The sequence below is a fragment of the Terrapene carolina genome, unplaced genomic scaffold (assembly GCF_002925995.2).
Source record: "Terrapene carolina triunguis isolate 2854851 unplaced genomic scaffold, T_m_triunguis-2.0 Scaffold96, whole genome shotgun sequence".
NCBI lineage: Eukaryota > Metazoa > Chordata > Testudines > Emydidae > Terrapene > Terrapene triunguis.
Genome location: NW_020664447.1, coordinates 16,916,371 through 16,934,014, shown reverse-complemented (window position 1 = coordinate 16,934,014; position 17,644 = coordinate 16,916,371). Strand labels below are relative to the sequence as shown.

Below are 17,644 nucleotides of genomic sequence, written 5' to 3'. Positions count from 1 at the left end.
AGTTCAAGACATCAAGGTCAGCAGGTATTGTACTAACCAGCAATGTGCCTTGTTCTCGTTTTTTGTGTGTCATCTTTTAGTTTCTCTCTTTGTTCACATTTGGAATTTAGATCAGTTGTGTCATAGATATTTCATAAAACCAGATCATAGCTCAGTGAGATACATGGAACCATGTTAAATTTATAACATGTACCTCATACATTCTAATGTAAATTCTTGATTGGAAATAGAGATTGTCCTTATTAATACTATTGAGGAAAGACACTTTTTTTTAAATGCAAATACTGCCAAATACAGATAGAACTCTTTTCACTCCCAGCATATGTAATCAGCTACATTACTGATAGGTCAGTTCAATATTACAATTCTGAGTTATAGTTTCCCTTGAATTTAGCGTTAAACTCTCCTGCTCTACATTCATGATAATACAACATGATTAAAAATTGTAAGGCTTTCATCCCAGACTGTCATTGTCTAAAGTTCCAGCTTTCTTTAGGTATTTTGTGATATGAACAGCTTTGTTTTTCAAATAAATGGAACAAATATAAGAATACTAATTACTTGTTATCAACAACTATCAAGCAGTCAAATGTCCTTTTTTGTGACATGCCTCTCATGTTAAGTGCAGGTCTGTTTTCTGTTGTGTGTTGAGTATTTGTGCTGTGCTGAAGATGTACTGAATTAAAACGTCAGCGCTGAAGCCTTTTTCCTTGTCTATACTTCTGAAAATCTAGTGTTATTGTTTTGAAACAAATATTCACCACAGGAATTATGAACCTCTATTTTGAGAAGAGCACAGTTTTGGCTGGTCCTCAAAGTGATACCTAAGGGATAGTGGAATATGAAAGGAAGAAAATAATCCTGTTACTCCTGAGCTGAATTTTCAAGGATGCCTTAACACTTGGCCTGTAAATTTGCATCAGCAAACGTGCATGTGCAGATCTCCAAATATGGGTACACAAACAGAATTTGTATGTGCAAATTGTGCAAATATGTAACTGCAAATTTAACTATGCTGGCATAACTGAATTGTATAGACATAGCTTGCACCAACACTGTGGGAACACAACCTCCCTGAATGACAGTGACTCGGTCAGTGGCAGCATTCTTCCATTGACATAGCTGCATATACACTGGGGGTAGGTTGGCATATGGATTTTTTACACCCCTGACTGACATAGCTATGTCGACCTAAATGTTGAGTGTAGACCAAGTCTCAGATAACGTTTTATGGGGAAGCTTCGGGATGTTATAGTAAATTAATGTATCCGTTGTTTAGTATCTCCTCACCTTAGATGGTGAAAATATAAAGAATATATTTTAGAAACAAGCTTAAATGGACACACATTACTTTAAGAGCATTAAGTTTGCTCTTAAAGATAAAGTAAAGAATTTATTTTTACCCTGACTTGCTTATCATAACTTTTGGAGAAAACCAGATGAGTGCCAGATGAGATTTTGGCATCAGATATGGATACGTTTGCAGGCACTATAAGTGTAATAGATTTGTTACTTGGTTTATACTAGTGAGGAAAAAAATACACAAATAAACCAACACTGAGATTTGGAACAGTTTGTGGAAAGGAAAAAAGCTGATAATGCAGCACTTGATGTGAATTGTCGTTCCGTCTTGTAGAGCAACTCAGTGAAATACATGTTTGTCTGTGGTGTTTCTTCAAGCGCTTCTGGTAAACTGCATAGGCTTGATTTTAGATGTGCTAAGCCCCCACAGCTAAATTCAAATGAATGGGAGTTACAAGTGCTCAGCACCTCTGAAAATCAGACCCTGTGCACATCTATGTTCTTGGAAATGGAGGGAAATGATGATGATCTTCCCTCTCTATAAATGCTCCAATGTGTGGATCAAATAATTCTCTTATTTCTCTTGTTTCTTTTAAAGGCATATTTTTCCATGGACAGCCAAAAACAAACCGTCTTGTTAACCTTGTGCAAGAATGCCTCTTTGTAAAAGTGAAAGGCTGAATTGACAACACTTCAACCCTATAGTGAATACTTGTTTCGCTATATGACTATACAGTTTCATAGTAGCAGAATGTGGAACACACACTATTTTCCTACATTTTTTTTTTCTTAATACAAGGAAATTCTATAAAATGTATTTTATTATTTTTTTAGAATGAAACCTGAATATAATAAAAAAGTTGACATGTCAGCAACCTTTAAACATTAATAAAAGAAAAAAACTCAAACAGGAACAGAGTCCACAGCCTCCTTATTAGAGTTAAAGCCAATATAAACCCTAACTCCATAGTGATATTTATTAACTCTGCCCTTGCAAAGCATCTAGCAAGGAGAGGCAGTCAGTCATTCTGGTATTATAGTTCAAGCACAGGTGTGGGTGCGATAGATGACAGTGATATCAACACCAAGCACTAGTATTGTGGGCTGAGTATACATGTGGTAGGTAATGCTAGCCATCAGTGCTGCTGTCAAAGTAACACCATGAAGTCCCTTTTCCTTTTTTTTTTAAACAAGGAGTTTGGTAATCTGAGCTGTAGTTACCCCTCCTGAGTCTCTCGCCATATCTCCATTACACAGGCATCTGTGATTCACAAAGACCTCTTGTGAAGTTTCAGAGCTGTACTCTATTGATTCCCCAACAATGACAGGCCAATTTCAATTTCTAGCCAACATCCTCAGGGAAAATTGAATTTTCAGAACTCAAGCAGCAGGGTTCTCAATGTGTGACCCTTATAGATATGATCCTATTAGACATTCCATGCAAGAATGGATTTTATCTTCTGAGATTTCTGACATTCATTTATCAGAGTTTAATTTATTTCTGTGACTGCAAGGTTACAACGAGCTAGTGGAACTTGAGCACAACACTTGGAGTATTTTGTCTCCGAGGCTACAGGAATCATCTGTGAAGGAAGTTTCTGGTTGTTGTTGAGAAGTACAACTATTTCCCAGCTTTGGCTTTTGATTTTTTTTAATGTAAAATTAGTATTTCTAGCTTGATACATTGAATTTTTGCTTCACTTACACTTTCAAATATAAAAAGGTTTTAAATAGGACATACATATTTTGATGTGATTTTTTTTCCCCCTGCACCCTTTAGGGGAAGATAGCAATGGACCTTTGTGTGAAACAATTTCAAACACAGAATCAGAACTTCCAAGCAACTCTGAGGTAAGATACAAGATATGTGCCATTCACTTTTCAAGTCTGTGTCCATCAGTTGTAGAGAGGAAGGGGAGCACCGCTTTGGGAGATGGAATTAATCTTGATTAATAGTATGGCTGTAGATGTATTGACATTAGTTTGTCTAACCTGATTTAAATACTTATAATAGTATCTATGCAAACACTTTCTTCCTTCACTGGTTTTGTGATGAGCAAATCCTACCTTAATATTGTTCCTGTACATAGCATGATTATATATTGAATCTTGCAAAAGAGTGTTACAATATATCAACATTAAAAATATGGCGTGCAATTTCAACTGTAAGTATTTCCAATATCAATCTGAAATGAGAGCCACAGTGCAGTGTCTTGGCAATTGGGAAAACACAATGTTTCTGTATCAGCACAACACAGGATAACACAGCACATTGCTATATGTTACAAAACCTTATGATATTGGCCTGTTAAAGAGACAAAAGGCGTATTTGCATTCCTGTGCCCTAGGAATTATTTGAGATACAGCTATTGAACTTGGTTATGAAAAGGATAAAGGAAATTGTCTAATTTGGACATGTGAGCCCATCTGTTCAGTATAACGGTGTACAGTTCCATGTAATGAAATAACAAAAGATATAATTTGTTTAACAAAGCTCACAGTATCTCATTTAAGTATATACAGTACATTGTTTACTTAAAGAGAGGGAAGTGTATGTTCCCTATTTTTTAATTCAGGTTTAAAAAAAAATCTAAAAAGACAATATTGAAGATGACATTCATTTTTTATAATGGTTTAATGATTTTTAGGGGATGCTTGGGACATCTAATCCCCCAAGAGTTTCAGGTGTCACAGCAACAGAAATATGTGCCCTAGGAATATATTCACATGCTTGCTATGAGCTACTAAGCTGAAACAATATCCTTCAAACTTTGGGCATTGATAGGCCTTTTGCTACTACTGCTAAACCATTTAGGTGGTGAAATCTCTGTTCCTATCACTAAAAGGCTTACACAGAGTTGCTTCCATTTTCTTTGCACTGGTCCCTCAAAAATGGTTACAGTAGGAAAATATTAATGGTCCCACTTAAAGGCACAATGCAAAGGGGTTTAGAGAAAGGAATTAAATCATAACATTAAAGGAGAAATGAGAAGACAGCATACTCCTTACATTAGACCTATCAGCTTTGATTTTGTTTAGTTTGCAAGCATATCAAAACATCACTCCCCTTGGGCTGACTGTTTTGTTTGGAAGGGAACAGAGGCCTGGTCTACACTGGGGGGGGAGGGGGGTGTCGATGTAAGATACGCAACTTCAGCTACAGGAATACCGTAGCTGAAGTCGACATATCTTATTCTGACTTACCTCCCGTCCTCACGGTGCGAGATCGACGGCCGCGGCTCCCCTGTCGACTCTGCTACCGCCGCTCGCTCCGGTGGAGTTCCGGAGTCGACGGGGAGCGCGTTCAGGGATCGATATATTGTGATCACCGATAAATCGATCGCTACCCGCTGATACGGCGGGTAGTCTGGACATACCCAGAGGTGCACATTACAGGGACAGCATGACCAACCCATGATCGCTGTGGAAGAGTAAGCTATGGGTTTGTTTTTGGACAGTCATCAAGATGAGCTGTTAGGATTTTAGGTTTTATTATGAAAGGATAATCTCATTTGGTTTTGGTTTTTTTTGAGAGAGGGGTTGCATTCGTATGGAGTGATTTTCCCCCTGTAATTTATACCAGTACTTTTATCAAAGGATGATTTAATTAAAAACACAAAACAAAACTATAAACAGCTCAAAAAAAATAAATAAAAAACCACTCAGAAGCTCATCTGGCAACAAAAATCTACAATATTTATTTTTTCTTTCTTACCCACTCTGTTCTTATTTTTCCAATCTCCCTGCATTTGTGACCTACTTTGACATTACTTCCCTATTTCTTCCCCTCTCTTTTCACTGGGTACTTTATTTGGGGGGCGGGGGAGTCTTGCTTGTTTTGCTTCTTTTCTCAGTCTCTCCCAAGCAGGATGCAAGCCCGGTAACATTTGAGTGGAACTTTCTAATTCACAGTGTTTATGGGGGTTTGATATTGTGCAGAACGTGCCCTTTCTTAAATTCAGACCAGTAGCTTTCAAATGACAGGCACTAAATTCTCTGAATCTCTCAGGATGCCTTCAGTGCAATGGGAGAAGAAAATCTTAGCAGTTGCCAGAAAACAGCCGATTGGGGAGAAAAGGACAGGGATTCTTGTAAATAGCTGCAGTAGGGAGGACAGTGTTTCAAATTGCTTTCTATGGGTCTGTCATTTGAGACTGGATGCAATCATAGCATGGATTAGAATATAACCCTGCCTACCAGTCGCGTCCAACGTTAATCTTTGTAAATAGACTGCTTGGCAGACGCTCAGGGGATCTTACCTCGGTTATCCTTAAATCTCCAAGATATACATAAATAACTCTAAAGCACTCAAACAAGTGACAAACAGAGCTGATTTAAGTTATAATGAGCCTGATTCTCTGATGCATTTTATCCTATCTCGTCACTTAGATGAGTGCAAAGATGGTGGAAAGTGAATGTAAAATGCTACCATTCCAATTTGGTAGCATTTTACATCACTTTTCATGGGTGCAATTGATGACACAAATTGTGAGGCAGCAGAGAATCACTGACTTTATTGCTTTCCAATTCTTTAACTTCAGAAATAGAGGAGAAAAGGGCACAAAAGAAAAACAGTCCAAATTTTTGGAGTTAGAAGGGAAGTTTAAATGGAATTTTTTAATGAATGACCAATTAGTAAACCAGGTATTGTAGCACAGGGGAAATCAAATCAACCACAGTTCTTTGCCCTCTGTGATATCTGCACAATATGTATACTTGGGTAGGTTACAGATGGAGCTTTAGTCTAATCTTTGTCTATCTGCTACTATAGATTCAATTAAGGGATTAATGTTACTTGAACATAGCATTTTTTTGGTTTGTTGGGTTTTTTCAAGTTCCTCACCACCATAGAAGGCAATAGCACTACTCACATAAATCAGGTGGTGAACCTGTTAGAGCTGTTGAAAGTGATGAGAATTTTTTTTGCAAATCTGTGCTCCAAAATGTTCATCATTTTGGGTGATTTTATGTGTAAGAAATTTTGTCTTTTGTGAAGTTTTTGTGAAATTAAAATTTCCATCATGAAAGGCTCTCAGCACCATCATCTCTTATTAAACCAGATCATTAGCTAGTTTAAACTGCCATCGTTCCATTGTAGATAACGACGCTACACAATTTACACCAGTTGAGTGTCTGGCCCACTGACTTCAATGTGAGCTGCAGGTGGTCAGGACCTTTAGGTACGTGTCCCAAAATGAGTTAAATTTTATCTGAAAGAAATAGCAAACACCGATTACTTTCCCATTTTCCCATTTTAGACAGACCTATTTTCAAGTAGAAAAAATGCAAAATACCACTTTTTGTAAGTGTGAAATCAGATCAGTTTCAAAAATTGGAAACAAAATTTTAAAAATTGTAATTTTAAAATTTTTTTATTTTTTTTTTTTGCACAATTCTACCAAATGCATCAGTGAAACATTGCTAGAGGAATACTGTATACATATTGAGTACAGAAAATGTATAGAAGGTCAGATTTCTAAAGCACTCAGCATTGGGCTAATTCTGCTGCCACTGAAGTCAATGGAAATTTTATCTTTAACTTCAGTGTGAGCCAGTTCTATTTGGTTTTGAAAACCCCATTCATATTTCTTCCTGTTGTTATTGTTTGTATAGTGACAGTGCCAAGGCAATGTGCACAGACATGTGATAAGATCTATGCAAAAGATCTTGCAAATTAAGTATATGAGGAGAGAGTATTTCATCTCTCTGACCAGTTTGATACTTCTGAACTCCAGTAACGTCAGTGAAATTATTCATGTTTTACACCAGCGTGCCATGAGAACAGACTCAGGTCCCCAGCTTGATGAGAAAGTCTTTTAAATTATATGTGGGTGTTTCTAAGGACCTGACTACTAGGGTCGTCAACCCTCCCAGTTTCACCGGGAGTCTCTCGGAATCAGGCCCTATCTCCTGGAGGCTACTGAAGCCAAACCGGGAGATTTTAGGTGCTGAAAGTCTGGCAATGCAGCGGGGCTAAGGCAGGCTCCCTGCCTGTCCTGGCCCCGCGCCACTCCTGGAAGCAGCAGTCACATTCCTGCGGCCCCTAGAGGAGAGGCAGGGGGCGCCGTGAGCTGCCCCCGCCTTCAGCGCCGACTCTGCAGCTCCCATTGGTCAGGAACTGCTGCCAATGGGAGCTGTTGGGGCGGCACTTCCAGGTGCTGGCTGTGTGCACCACGCAGAGCCACCTGGCCATGCCACTGCCTAGGGGCCGGACATGCCAGCTGCTTCCGGGAGCAGCGTGGAGCCAGGACAGGCAGGGAGCCTGCCTTAGCCCTGCTGTGCCGCCGACCGGGAGCCACCTGAGGTAAGCGCCGCCCAGCCGGAGCCCACACCCCGAACTCCCTGCTCCAGGTTGGAACCCCCTCCTGCACCTTACCTCCCTCCCAGACCCTGCACCCCTGCCCCAGCCCTGAGCCCCCTCCCACACTCCAAACCCCTTGGCTCCAGCCTGGAGCCCCCTCCTGTACCCCAAACCACTTGGCCCAGCCCAGAGCCCACTCATGCACCCCAAATGCCTCACCCCAGTCCCACCCCAGACCCTGCACTCCCAGCCGGAGCCCTCATCCCCCTCCGGCACCTCAACCCTCTGCCCCAGCCCTGAGCCCCCTCTGGTACCCAAACTCCCTCCCAGATCTTGCACACCACACCCCCTTCTGCACCCCAATCCCCTGCCCCAGGCTCAGCCCGGAGCCCCCTTCCACACTCCGAACCCTTCCCGCCTCCCCCCCCCCGCCCAGAGGGAGGAGGATGGAGTGAGCAGGCTGAGGCCAAGGCCTCGGGGAAGGGGCAGGTCAGGGGGCGGGGCAAGTGTGTTTGGGTTTGTGTGATTAGACAGTTGGCAACCCTGCTGACTACACTGAGTTGTTGGCTTCATCCTACTCTGTTTCAGCTTTGTTCTGTACAATTATTTTATCTCCGTTTTTTTTTTAAAGTCAAGATTTTATTAAAACAAAGCAGCTGCAGAAGCCAAATAAAGGGTGGTATGAGGCCTAAAACTGATCATGGAGGAGATGAAAAATGTTTGAGTGCGAATGCAGAAAATAAACTCAAAAGGGAGAGCTAGTGGAGTTGTGCAAACTTGAAAAGGGTGGGCATTTTTCAAATGAAGAGGCTGAAATCCTTAGGGGAACAAAGAAAAGCAAGAATAAGCACAGTACTTTGAATTTTTAAACATATTAAATATGTAATCAGGGGAAACTTTTCCACTGAAGACTGAACTACAAAGATTTAATGTGCTTCTCAAGACTTCTTCCATGGCTGCCAATAATGGGGATTGGCATTAACAGCAGCAGGATCAGTCCTCAATGCAGAATTGAGACTAGGTAGCATATCAAGGCACTTTAACCATCAAACAGATTGATCTACATGCCGTTGTCTAGGTGGGACTTTGTTATGAGGATTTCTTTTTTGTTGTTTGAACAAAATATCAATAATTGAGTTCATTAGCAAAGCAAAGAAAGACAAATATTTGTTTCTTGACTTAAAATTTCAATGCAGACAAAACTTTTATGATTGCTTTAAATAAATTATATCGAAATTTCTTTATTTTTCTCAGGTAGAATTCTAGTAAATGAAAAAGTGAAAAGTAATAATAAAAACATTGTTTCATTTAATTGTAATTTCATTTCAGTTTTCAAAATTCTATGTTTATTCCAATTGACTAACAACAAGGTGTTTTTGTTTGTTTGTTTTTTTACTCTATTTTAATGCACATTATGTAAGATGAGTTATGGGAAATCCATTATCGAAATACTGTAACTGCACAGTACTAAAAAGCAAGGATTTTATGTGAAGTAAATAGGCTACTCTGTCCAGCATCAATTCCAGTTGGCAGACAGCTGCCATATTTTCACATCATGTGTCATCCTCTGCAGTTGCTGCACCACTTTATATCCTACCACATCCCATTGCTCATCTCCATCTTTATGCTGTGAGTTAGCTTTGGAAACAGATTTGTAAAATGACAGCACAAAGGATTATCACTTATTAGAAAAGCATTTTCTGCAGTTGTTTTGCAAACTGTTATCTTTTTCCATTTTTACAGGCTTGATCCCACAAACCGTCACTTGTGCAAGCAATGCTTATTCACACTGGTGGGATCGGGGCATGTGGTTAACTTTACTCTCATTATTTACCTTGCCTTATTCACATCAGAAACCAAATCATTTCTCTCATCATACTTGTTTACATTATGAGGTGCATGTTGTACTTCTAGTTTACATGGGAAAAATAACTCTAGATGAAAGACCTAAATAACCCTTTCCAAAATTAAGTAGGAAATAGCCTATTTCTATAAGGTTTTCCTTTATCATGCGTTCCAGAATATTTACTGATTATCATTTTTACAGTGGAAAATCTTAGAGATATTGGATTGGCACTTTTTTAAAAGTATTCTTCTTGTTAACTATGCATTTCTATGTTCTACTAAACCATGCAAAACATCAGTGGCTATAATCCAAACAACCTGTTTTGTCTGAAGAAGTAAAGATGATGAAATGATTTAGTTAATCTACAGTTTCCTGGGGCTGAAATCCAGCAATCACTCTGCACAGCTTTTGACAAAAACAAACTTCATTGTTTCTGCTGAAATAACTTTTAAAACATCCTGCTGCCTTTGCATCATCACTAACATTATGTCTTTCCCGTGATGCCACTGGCAGGGCCTAAGCAGCACTGAGACTTCTTTACTCATCCCTGATCATCAAGTGGTAAGCAGCAAGCAGTATTCATGCTTCCCTGCATGAATTTTTGGTGTCTTCTATTATTGTGTGCCAAAATACAGCCCCCTGAAAATTTTCCAGTTTTTCAAACACGTCATCATCCTTCAAAAGCTAATCATGTTTTCTCTAGTATGTGAAAGCAAATGTGGATTTGAAGTATTCTGATAGTAGATTGGCCTATGGGCACTTGTTGTGTTTGGTTGCAATCCATAAACCAAGCGAGTTGAAAATGATTATATAACTTAATGTGGACAAAATTAAAATGTTAAATGAGAGAACTGGAAAGTTTTTCTTTTATGTTTTTACTCATTGTTTTGTTTGATGAAATAATCTATATAGGGTGTGTTCTAATTCTGGTGTTATTAGTCCATGTAAGTTTGTTTCCTCCTACCATAATGATCAATAGTTCTGTGTCAGTGTCAGCATGATACTTTAAAATGTGTTAAAGATCAAGAAATAATCACTAACATAATTTGAGGTATTTCATGTGCTTGTTTCTTATTGCAATAAATTGTAAATAATAAGTATAATGCCAACTCATCAATACTGAAAAATTTTCAAACCTATTCTTTGTTTGCTTCACCAAATATACTACATTACTACACCCGATATACATACTCCCGTCATAAAGCAAAAAAAAAAAAGTTTACATATAAATGGAGAATTACATGCTGAGATGCACTGGAATTGTATGCTTACTTACACTGGGCTCTGGTGTCTTACATTAATATACATTTTCTCTTTTAGCATAGTTTTTTTTCTTTTTTTGTTTGTTTTTTGTTTAAATGTTTCCCTGTGTCTTCCTAGTTTTTCTGTGTATTTTAACTTCAGACCAAAAACATTAAACTGCTTTGAACTGTACCTTCACACCCCCTCAGTATCTAAGTAGTTCAAAATCATAAGAACTGTAGTGAACATGCAGGAAATACTTATAAGCATATATTTTTTAAATTGAAAACTTTATTGCAACTTTGTGCTGCTTGCGTGAAGCAAACCTTGAAATTGGGACATTCATGGCCTTCACAAGGTTTATATTACACTTCCCTGGCAAACTGAGAACAACCAATTAAATTATATTGATTACTTAAGCAAGAAAATGCTACAGAACCTTATGCTAAATGAATCCCTGGTGTAATAATTCCACTGGAGTTACTGGAGAGCTATACCAGGGATGAATTGGCTCATTGATTTTTGGTGGAGCACATATACATTTGCATGTGCTGTGTAAGTGCCGTTACAGAATGTTTTTGTTCTTTGGGAATGACTTTCATTTTAGAGGGTTTTTTTAGCGTGGAAGAACTTTAATCAGTATCTCTCTCTTTTAGTTTTAAGAAAATGTTTAGCTAATTCTGTTTAAAAGGTGTTTTTTCATGAACATCAGATTCAGAAATTAAACCTAATAAGCTCCTGGTGCAAACTATGTTTACTTTATGAGCCACTTTATGATTAAGGCTACGTTTTAGTCATGGGTATTTTTAGTAAAAGTCATGGACAAGTCACCGGCAATAAACAAAAATTCACGGCCCATGACCTGTCTATGACTTGCTGGAGCTGAGGGGTGGGGGAGACCAAGACTGCCCCAGCAGTGGCCGGTGCGGCTGGCCAAGGGGCCGCCCTAGCTGCACTGGCGGCCCTGGGGTCAGTCGTGCCGGCAGCTGCAGAAGTCACAGAAGTCCCGGATAATCACGGAATCCGTGACCTCTGTGACAGACTCGCATCCTTACTTATTATTAGAATGCTGATTCCTGTAATGCAGCTTTCAGATCTTTTTAATCTTCATGCATTCCAGTATCCGCAGGGAATATTTCTGCAATGGATTGTCAATTTGTACAAATTAATAACTAAATTATTTATAGTGTATTAATTTCAAATTTCTATGATATTATCTCAGAGATAAAAATCTACAAAACAGGCTAGAAGTAAGACAGTCTTAACTATGCAATTAAAAAAAAACACTAAATCATCAGTTTTTAAACATTATCCTTACAAATCTGCAAAATATTCTAAAATTGAATTTATTTTAGGACAGGTGAAATAAAGATTTTAATTCTGAGGGATGATGGACATTGTCTATTGCCTTCTCCGGCAATGGAGGCCAATGATTGTACAACTCCTAGAACCAAATGTGGGAATAATGTTATTGGCATAGTTAGCTAGTTAACTTATAAATTATTTTCATATCCTATAGCTCTTCAATACAGTACAACACTGATTAAGCTAATTGATAAGGCATCCTTCCTAAATATTTGAAAATGACTGAAGTACTTCTTAGATTACAGTTGTTTTAGTGCCCAAAAGTACCCATACACTGTGAAAATAAAATGGAACATTAGAAAACTATAGATTGGAAGAGCAGAGTTTGAGTCTTTGGTCCCAAGTCTGCAATGTTGGGGCTCTGTGGGATGTTAGGGAATGTGGTACGGTTGGAAGGGAATCAAGGCTGGGAAGTACTACATTCCAAAACATGCTCCCCCCCAGGACCACACAGATTTTTGACTGGAAATAAATGTGGAAATGAATGCTCAAAGCAGAGTTCCCTCTTTGGCTTCTACTGTGTAGACACGTAGGTGGGGAGATGTTTAATGGCAGGATGAATTCTGAGGAATTACTATGTTGCCATTAGAAAGAGAGTGGTGCGCTCAGCAGCATAGACAGGTAGGCCTTCCATGTTAATGTCTTGGAATGCAGGATGTTAGGATTTGCCTGAAATCATACAGGGTTCAATCATCAGTGGTTGTTACAACATCACCTGGTAAATGATATTGAATGTGTGTGTTTTTTGCCTCAGTAATGAGGGATATGTGACAGAATAAATTAAGGTCAGAACTCTGCACGTTAGTGGGTACTTAATGTTAAGTAAACATTTACAACAGTCACTGTCACTTAGTGTGAATCCCAGGTGAGAGTCAAGTCATTTTTATAAAGCACCTTCTGTTATGATTTTTCAGTCGTTGATGCCACATCCAGCAGTTTGCTTTCCCCTCTTGTATTAGTGGTGGCTGGTTTGTTTGCTTTGGATCTGGGGCAGGGCGTGAGGTGGTCAGGACTTGTACATAAACTATTTAGTTGTGTGATAGGATTTAAATGGGTGGGATTTTAGACTGCAATTAGTGGGGTGGGCCCACCAATAAACTTTTAGTCATTTTACACTAGTGCATCAAGGCAAAACAGAATGTGAAATTTGTTTAGAGTTGTCCTTAGCTCTAGGGCAGGCTTTGTTTAATTCCAGACTCAAATTTTAGTCCAGTTTATAACCTTTCTTTTTAGATTTGAAGTCCCTGGGATAGGGCTTTAGCTCATACCTATATGAACACTGCAACATACTGCTAGCCCGGCCATTCTTTGAAGTAGCTGTTAAGACATAGTCCCTTCTGCCAACTTCTGGTGGATGGTTAGGTGGAAAATAAAGATTCAGGGTTAAATTATGAACTCAGTTAAAGCAGTGTAACTTTAATAGGCTTGCACTTGCGTAATTACATGAAAGGGAAATTTTGCCCTTAATAATAGGATAGTGATAATGCTCAATTACCTGACTGGTCCAAATTTAATAAAATCACATCACTCTCATATAGGTTATTGGACTGTATGTATCATTGGAGAGTTACTATCGGTGAAGATTGGAAACCAAAAAGTGAAATAAATTTTTTTTTTTTAAGAATAGTTTCTATTCATCTTTCTTATAATTGTTGGATTTATCAGGTTCTTGTAGGCACTGGTAAACTATGAACATTCTGGGTGACATCATTTCATAAGCCTCTACCAGTCATCTGTAACACTTGTGAGGTACCTTGTAATTCAGTTATAGATTCCTACAAGAGCCATATAAATCACATAATATAATAGCTGCTAAATTGAGTCAGGATATTAATGAATGTAATAGATAGTTTGTCTCACATCAAACTGATCTGCCATAATTAAAAACAGAACTGTTAAGAAAGAGAAAATATGAATCTGTCCAACTGCTACTTTTCAATATACAACTGATGCAAGTTACTTTACAGTGGTTTTATATGTGAGCCCCTAAATGCGCACATGCACACAGTGGGCAAGAGTGGTCTTGCTTTTGCTGCAAAATCTAAAAACAGAAGATTGGAAGGGCATAATTAGTGTGCTTAATAAGGCCTTCCACTAACTGTTACAGATACATATATTTGTGCTGACTGAGAGAGAGAAAGATTCATATGAGTATTTTTCCCATCCTAGATTAGATCCAAACAGAAATTATAAGATTTTTAGATATCTAAACTGACAGTACTTTATGGACAAGAAAAAAATTAACAATGTTCAGTACCATGTAACTGTGGTCAGAATTTGGTTCACCTGTGAAACCTTGTGGATTTCACTATAAGTGAAGGCCAAATATAGTCCTAGGTGTATTGTAATACCTGAACACTGCTGACCTCAGTGGAAGTTTTGCTTGATTAAGGATTGCAGAATTGGATTGATTTTCTTTGTTTGTGTAGATTTTAATCAGGTTATTTGAGTCAAATGCTGTTCAGTGTAGTCAGCTCCCACTGTCTTTTCACACAGGTAATTAAAGGCAGAGTTTAGCTCCTAGGGCCTGATTTTTAGAAGAGACTTCCCATTCTGAGTGCATAAAATACTGCTGGTGCACTTTTTTCAGGCCAAATACGTATGTGTGCAATTGAAAGATGTCGACAAATTGGGGAGAGTCCAGAGAAGAGCAACAAAAATGATTAACGGTCTAGAAAACATGACCTATGAGGGAAGATTGAAAAAATTGGGTTTGTTTAGTCTGGAAAAGAGAAGACTGAGAGGGGACGTGATAACAGTCTTCAAGTACATAAAAGGTTATTACAAGTAGGAGGGAGAAAAATTGTTGTTCTTAACCTCTGAGGATAGGGCAAGAAGCAATGGGCTTAACTTGCAGCAAGGGAAGTTCAAGTTGGACATTAGGAAAAGCTTCCTAACTGTCAGGGTGGTTAAGCACTGGAATAAATTGCCTAGGGAGATTGTGGAATCTCCATCATTGGGGATTTTTAAGAGCAGGTTAGACAAACACCTGCCAGGAATGGTCTAGATAATACTTAGTCCTGCCATGAGTATAGGGGACTGGACTAGATGACTTTTCAAGGTCCCTTCCAGTCCTGTGATTCAATGATACTATTTAAATGGCTATCTGATTCAAATCAAGTATTATATGTGTAAATAACAATAATTGCATCTGTAAGTATTCACCCTCATATTTATTTGTACGTACAAAATTATAAATGGAAAAGCATATGCTACTCATAAAACTCAGATCCAAAGTGTCTTTTCTTCCCTTTCTTGGATTGCATGTTTTCTGGGATCTTCTCCGTCTTCAGGGGTACGTGGATGCAAAATCATTCTCCAAGGCTCCCCATGTTTCTTCTCTAAGAAATTAGTCTAGCTTAGTTGGTCTGGTGTATTTATTATACACAAAAGCAAGTATTGCTAGTTAATGAACAAGAGGACCAGGAGGGGATTAAAGAATAGTTCTGAAAAAGATTACATTGTCACTGTATGTTTCTCTATTTTGAAATATATGGTCGATAATTCTCTGAAAGGTTGGCATATTCTAAAGAAACATAGAAATTGCTACATCAGAACAAATGATTGGTAGCTGGTCCATTATCCTGTCTCTCACAGTTGCCAATACCACAAGTAAAAAATGAAGACATAGGCCCTCAATTCACTTTTTCTATGTTGTGGAACATAAGGGACATCTCTTTCTTGATCCCATTTAAGGATGAGTTTATGCCCTGAAGCATAATTTTATCAGATATGGCATTATATAGCTGCCCATTTGCTTTTTGTGTGCTGCATGACTCCAAAATAAAGTAAGCCTAAGAAAAAGATGCTTGATCTTTTTATGAGCTGCTGCTTGGTTTTGTTGTTACATTTGTGTGCTGATGACCTTTTCTTGGCCTGTTGTTTTGATCTGCTTGACTTTTTAAGTGACCTCATAGTTAGCAACAGGTAGTATTATAGAAATAAAATAAAGAAATTGGGGGCTCCTCATTTTTACTTGATGAATGCTAGTTGCTGCATTAGCTTTATTATAATTAAAGATTATATATTATAGCCATATAGGGCTTGTTTTAATCCCCTCCCCATATCCTTGAAGCTATATCTTGCCTTTGATTTGGACACAGAATTCTCACTACCTTCACTGTGAGTTCTGTGCTTGGAACAATGTCAAGATTTGGGTCCTTGAAGTGGATAACATGCTTGCTAACTCCTTGATGGTTGTTCCAACAGACCGGAAGGAGATACAATCTGTTCCTGAAGCGACGTCTCAGGGTAAAACAGTGATGAATGATACTGCTAGTGGCTTGGATGGCTGTGGTCATAACTTGCTTCACTGTGTCATGTCTTTTGTTAATTGGGAGCAAAGTTCATACTCAGATAACTACGTTGCAAGTTTTTAGAGAACTTTTTATGTACTTCGGGGTGTAAACTAGGGCAGAATTTGATCTATAGCTAATAATGACATACGGTACCTCCTTTGTACATGATTCCTTTTTCAGCTCTAATAAAATGTAGAATTGAGCCCTAAAAACCAAACTCAGCCCTTGTGTAAGCACATGCAACTCTTACTGAAGTCTATGACACCTAAGCCCATTTAGGCCAGGGTTGAATTTAGCCCTAAGTGTCAGCTTGTGTAGATTGCTTTATTTTGGCAAGGCAGATTTTCTGGAGTGGGATAATCAGAAAGATCCTGTTTAGAAAAGTTGTTGTTTCTAGACAAAATGTTGTATGGGATTATCCAAGCCTAACAGTATTGGCAAGAGCAGACATGCTGAAGTAGTGATCTTTATTAACTTGAAAGTATAAATTCAGTAGCTCACTTACACTGAGAGAGATTTATGCCATTCTAGCATCCTGCAAATGAAAATATGAAATTAACTGTTAGATTTTTTTTTAAAGTACAGTTTCCCTGCTTTCCTGGTCCATTGGTCTAGGAGATTTTTTTTTTAAAGGAAGCAAGTAATAAATTATGTAACCTGTTAAATGTAACCCATATGTTCTTTGTGTTCCAATTATATATGTGATCATCTAAGTATTGTTGCTTAGCAATGTTTCTGGACAACTGCTGCTTTAATGAGCCTTGTTTTGAAATGGAAAGTGCATGGACTTTCTTTACTTTCAGATTTCACAGTGGTAGCCGTGTTTGTCTGTATCAGCAAAAAGAATGAGGAGTACTTGTGGCACCTTATAGACTCACAAATTTATTTTGGCATAAGCTTTTGTGTGCTAAAACCCACTTCAGTTAGCCCACGAAAGCTTATGCCCAAATAAATTTGTTAGTCTATAAGGTGCCACAAGTACTCCTCATTCTTATTACTTTCAGAGTTGCTGTAGTGCCACCTGCTTTCAGGTTTTTAAACTGTGCCCTTGTTTGTCTTTGTTTAAAGGGGCATGCTAATAATTTACAGTGGGCATCATACTCTCTGACACTGAAGCACTTACCATGTTCATTTTTGCAGAAAAGTGTTAAACTGAAAAGAGGCATTTCAGAAGATTGTGAGTGACCTTTAACTATAGTAGTATTGCCAAGAATTGCTATACTAATGTGTTTCATTGTATATTGTAGTGTATATAACATTTGTGACACATACGGTATTTGGATGGGCCAT

The 17,644-nt window shown here is 38.3% G+C and overlaps 1 protein-coding gene across 3 annotated transcripts in view; it reads left to right on the top strand.

The window, feature by feature from the left end:
* Nucleotides 1-17,644, top strand: part of ANO5 (anoctamin 5) — a 97,810-nt gene that overhangs the window by 31,605 nt on the left and 48,561 nt on the right. The window contains exons 2-4 of one of the 3 annotated variants that reach the window (XM_024214875.3): nucleotides 3,083-3,153; nucleotides 9,963-10,010; nucleotides 16,266-16,307. In XM_024214875.3, the coding sequence (XP_024070643.2) occupies nucleotides 3,083-3,153; nucleotides 9,963-10,010; nucleotides 16,266-16,307 (161 nt within the window). The remainder of the gene's footprint in view (nucleotides 1-3,082; nucleotides 3,154-9,962; nucleotides 10,011-16,265; nucleotides 16,308-17,644) is intronic. The other 2 variants (XM_029911478.1, XM_024214877.3) reach the window with 2 other exon arrangements.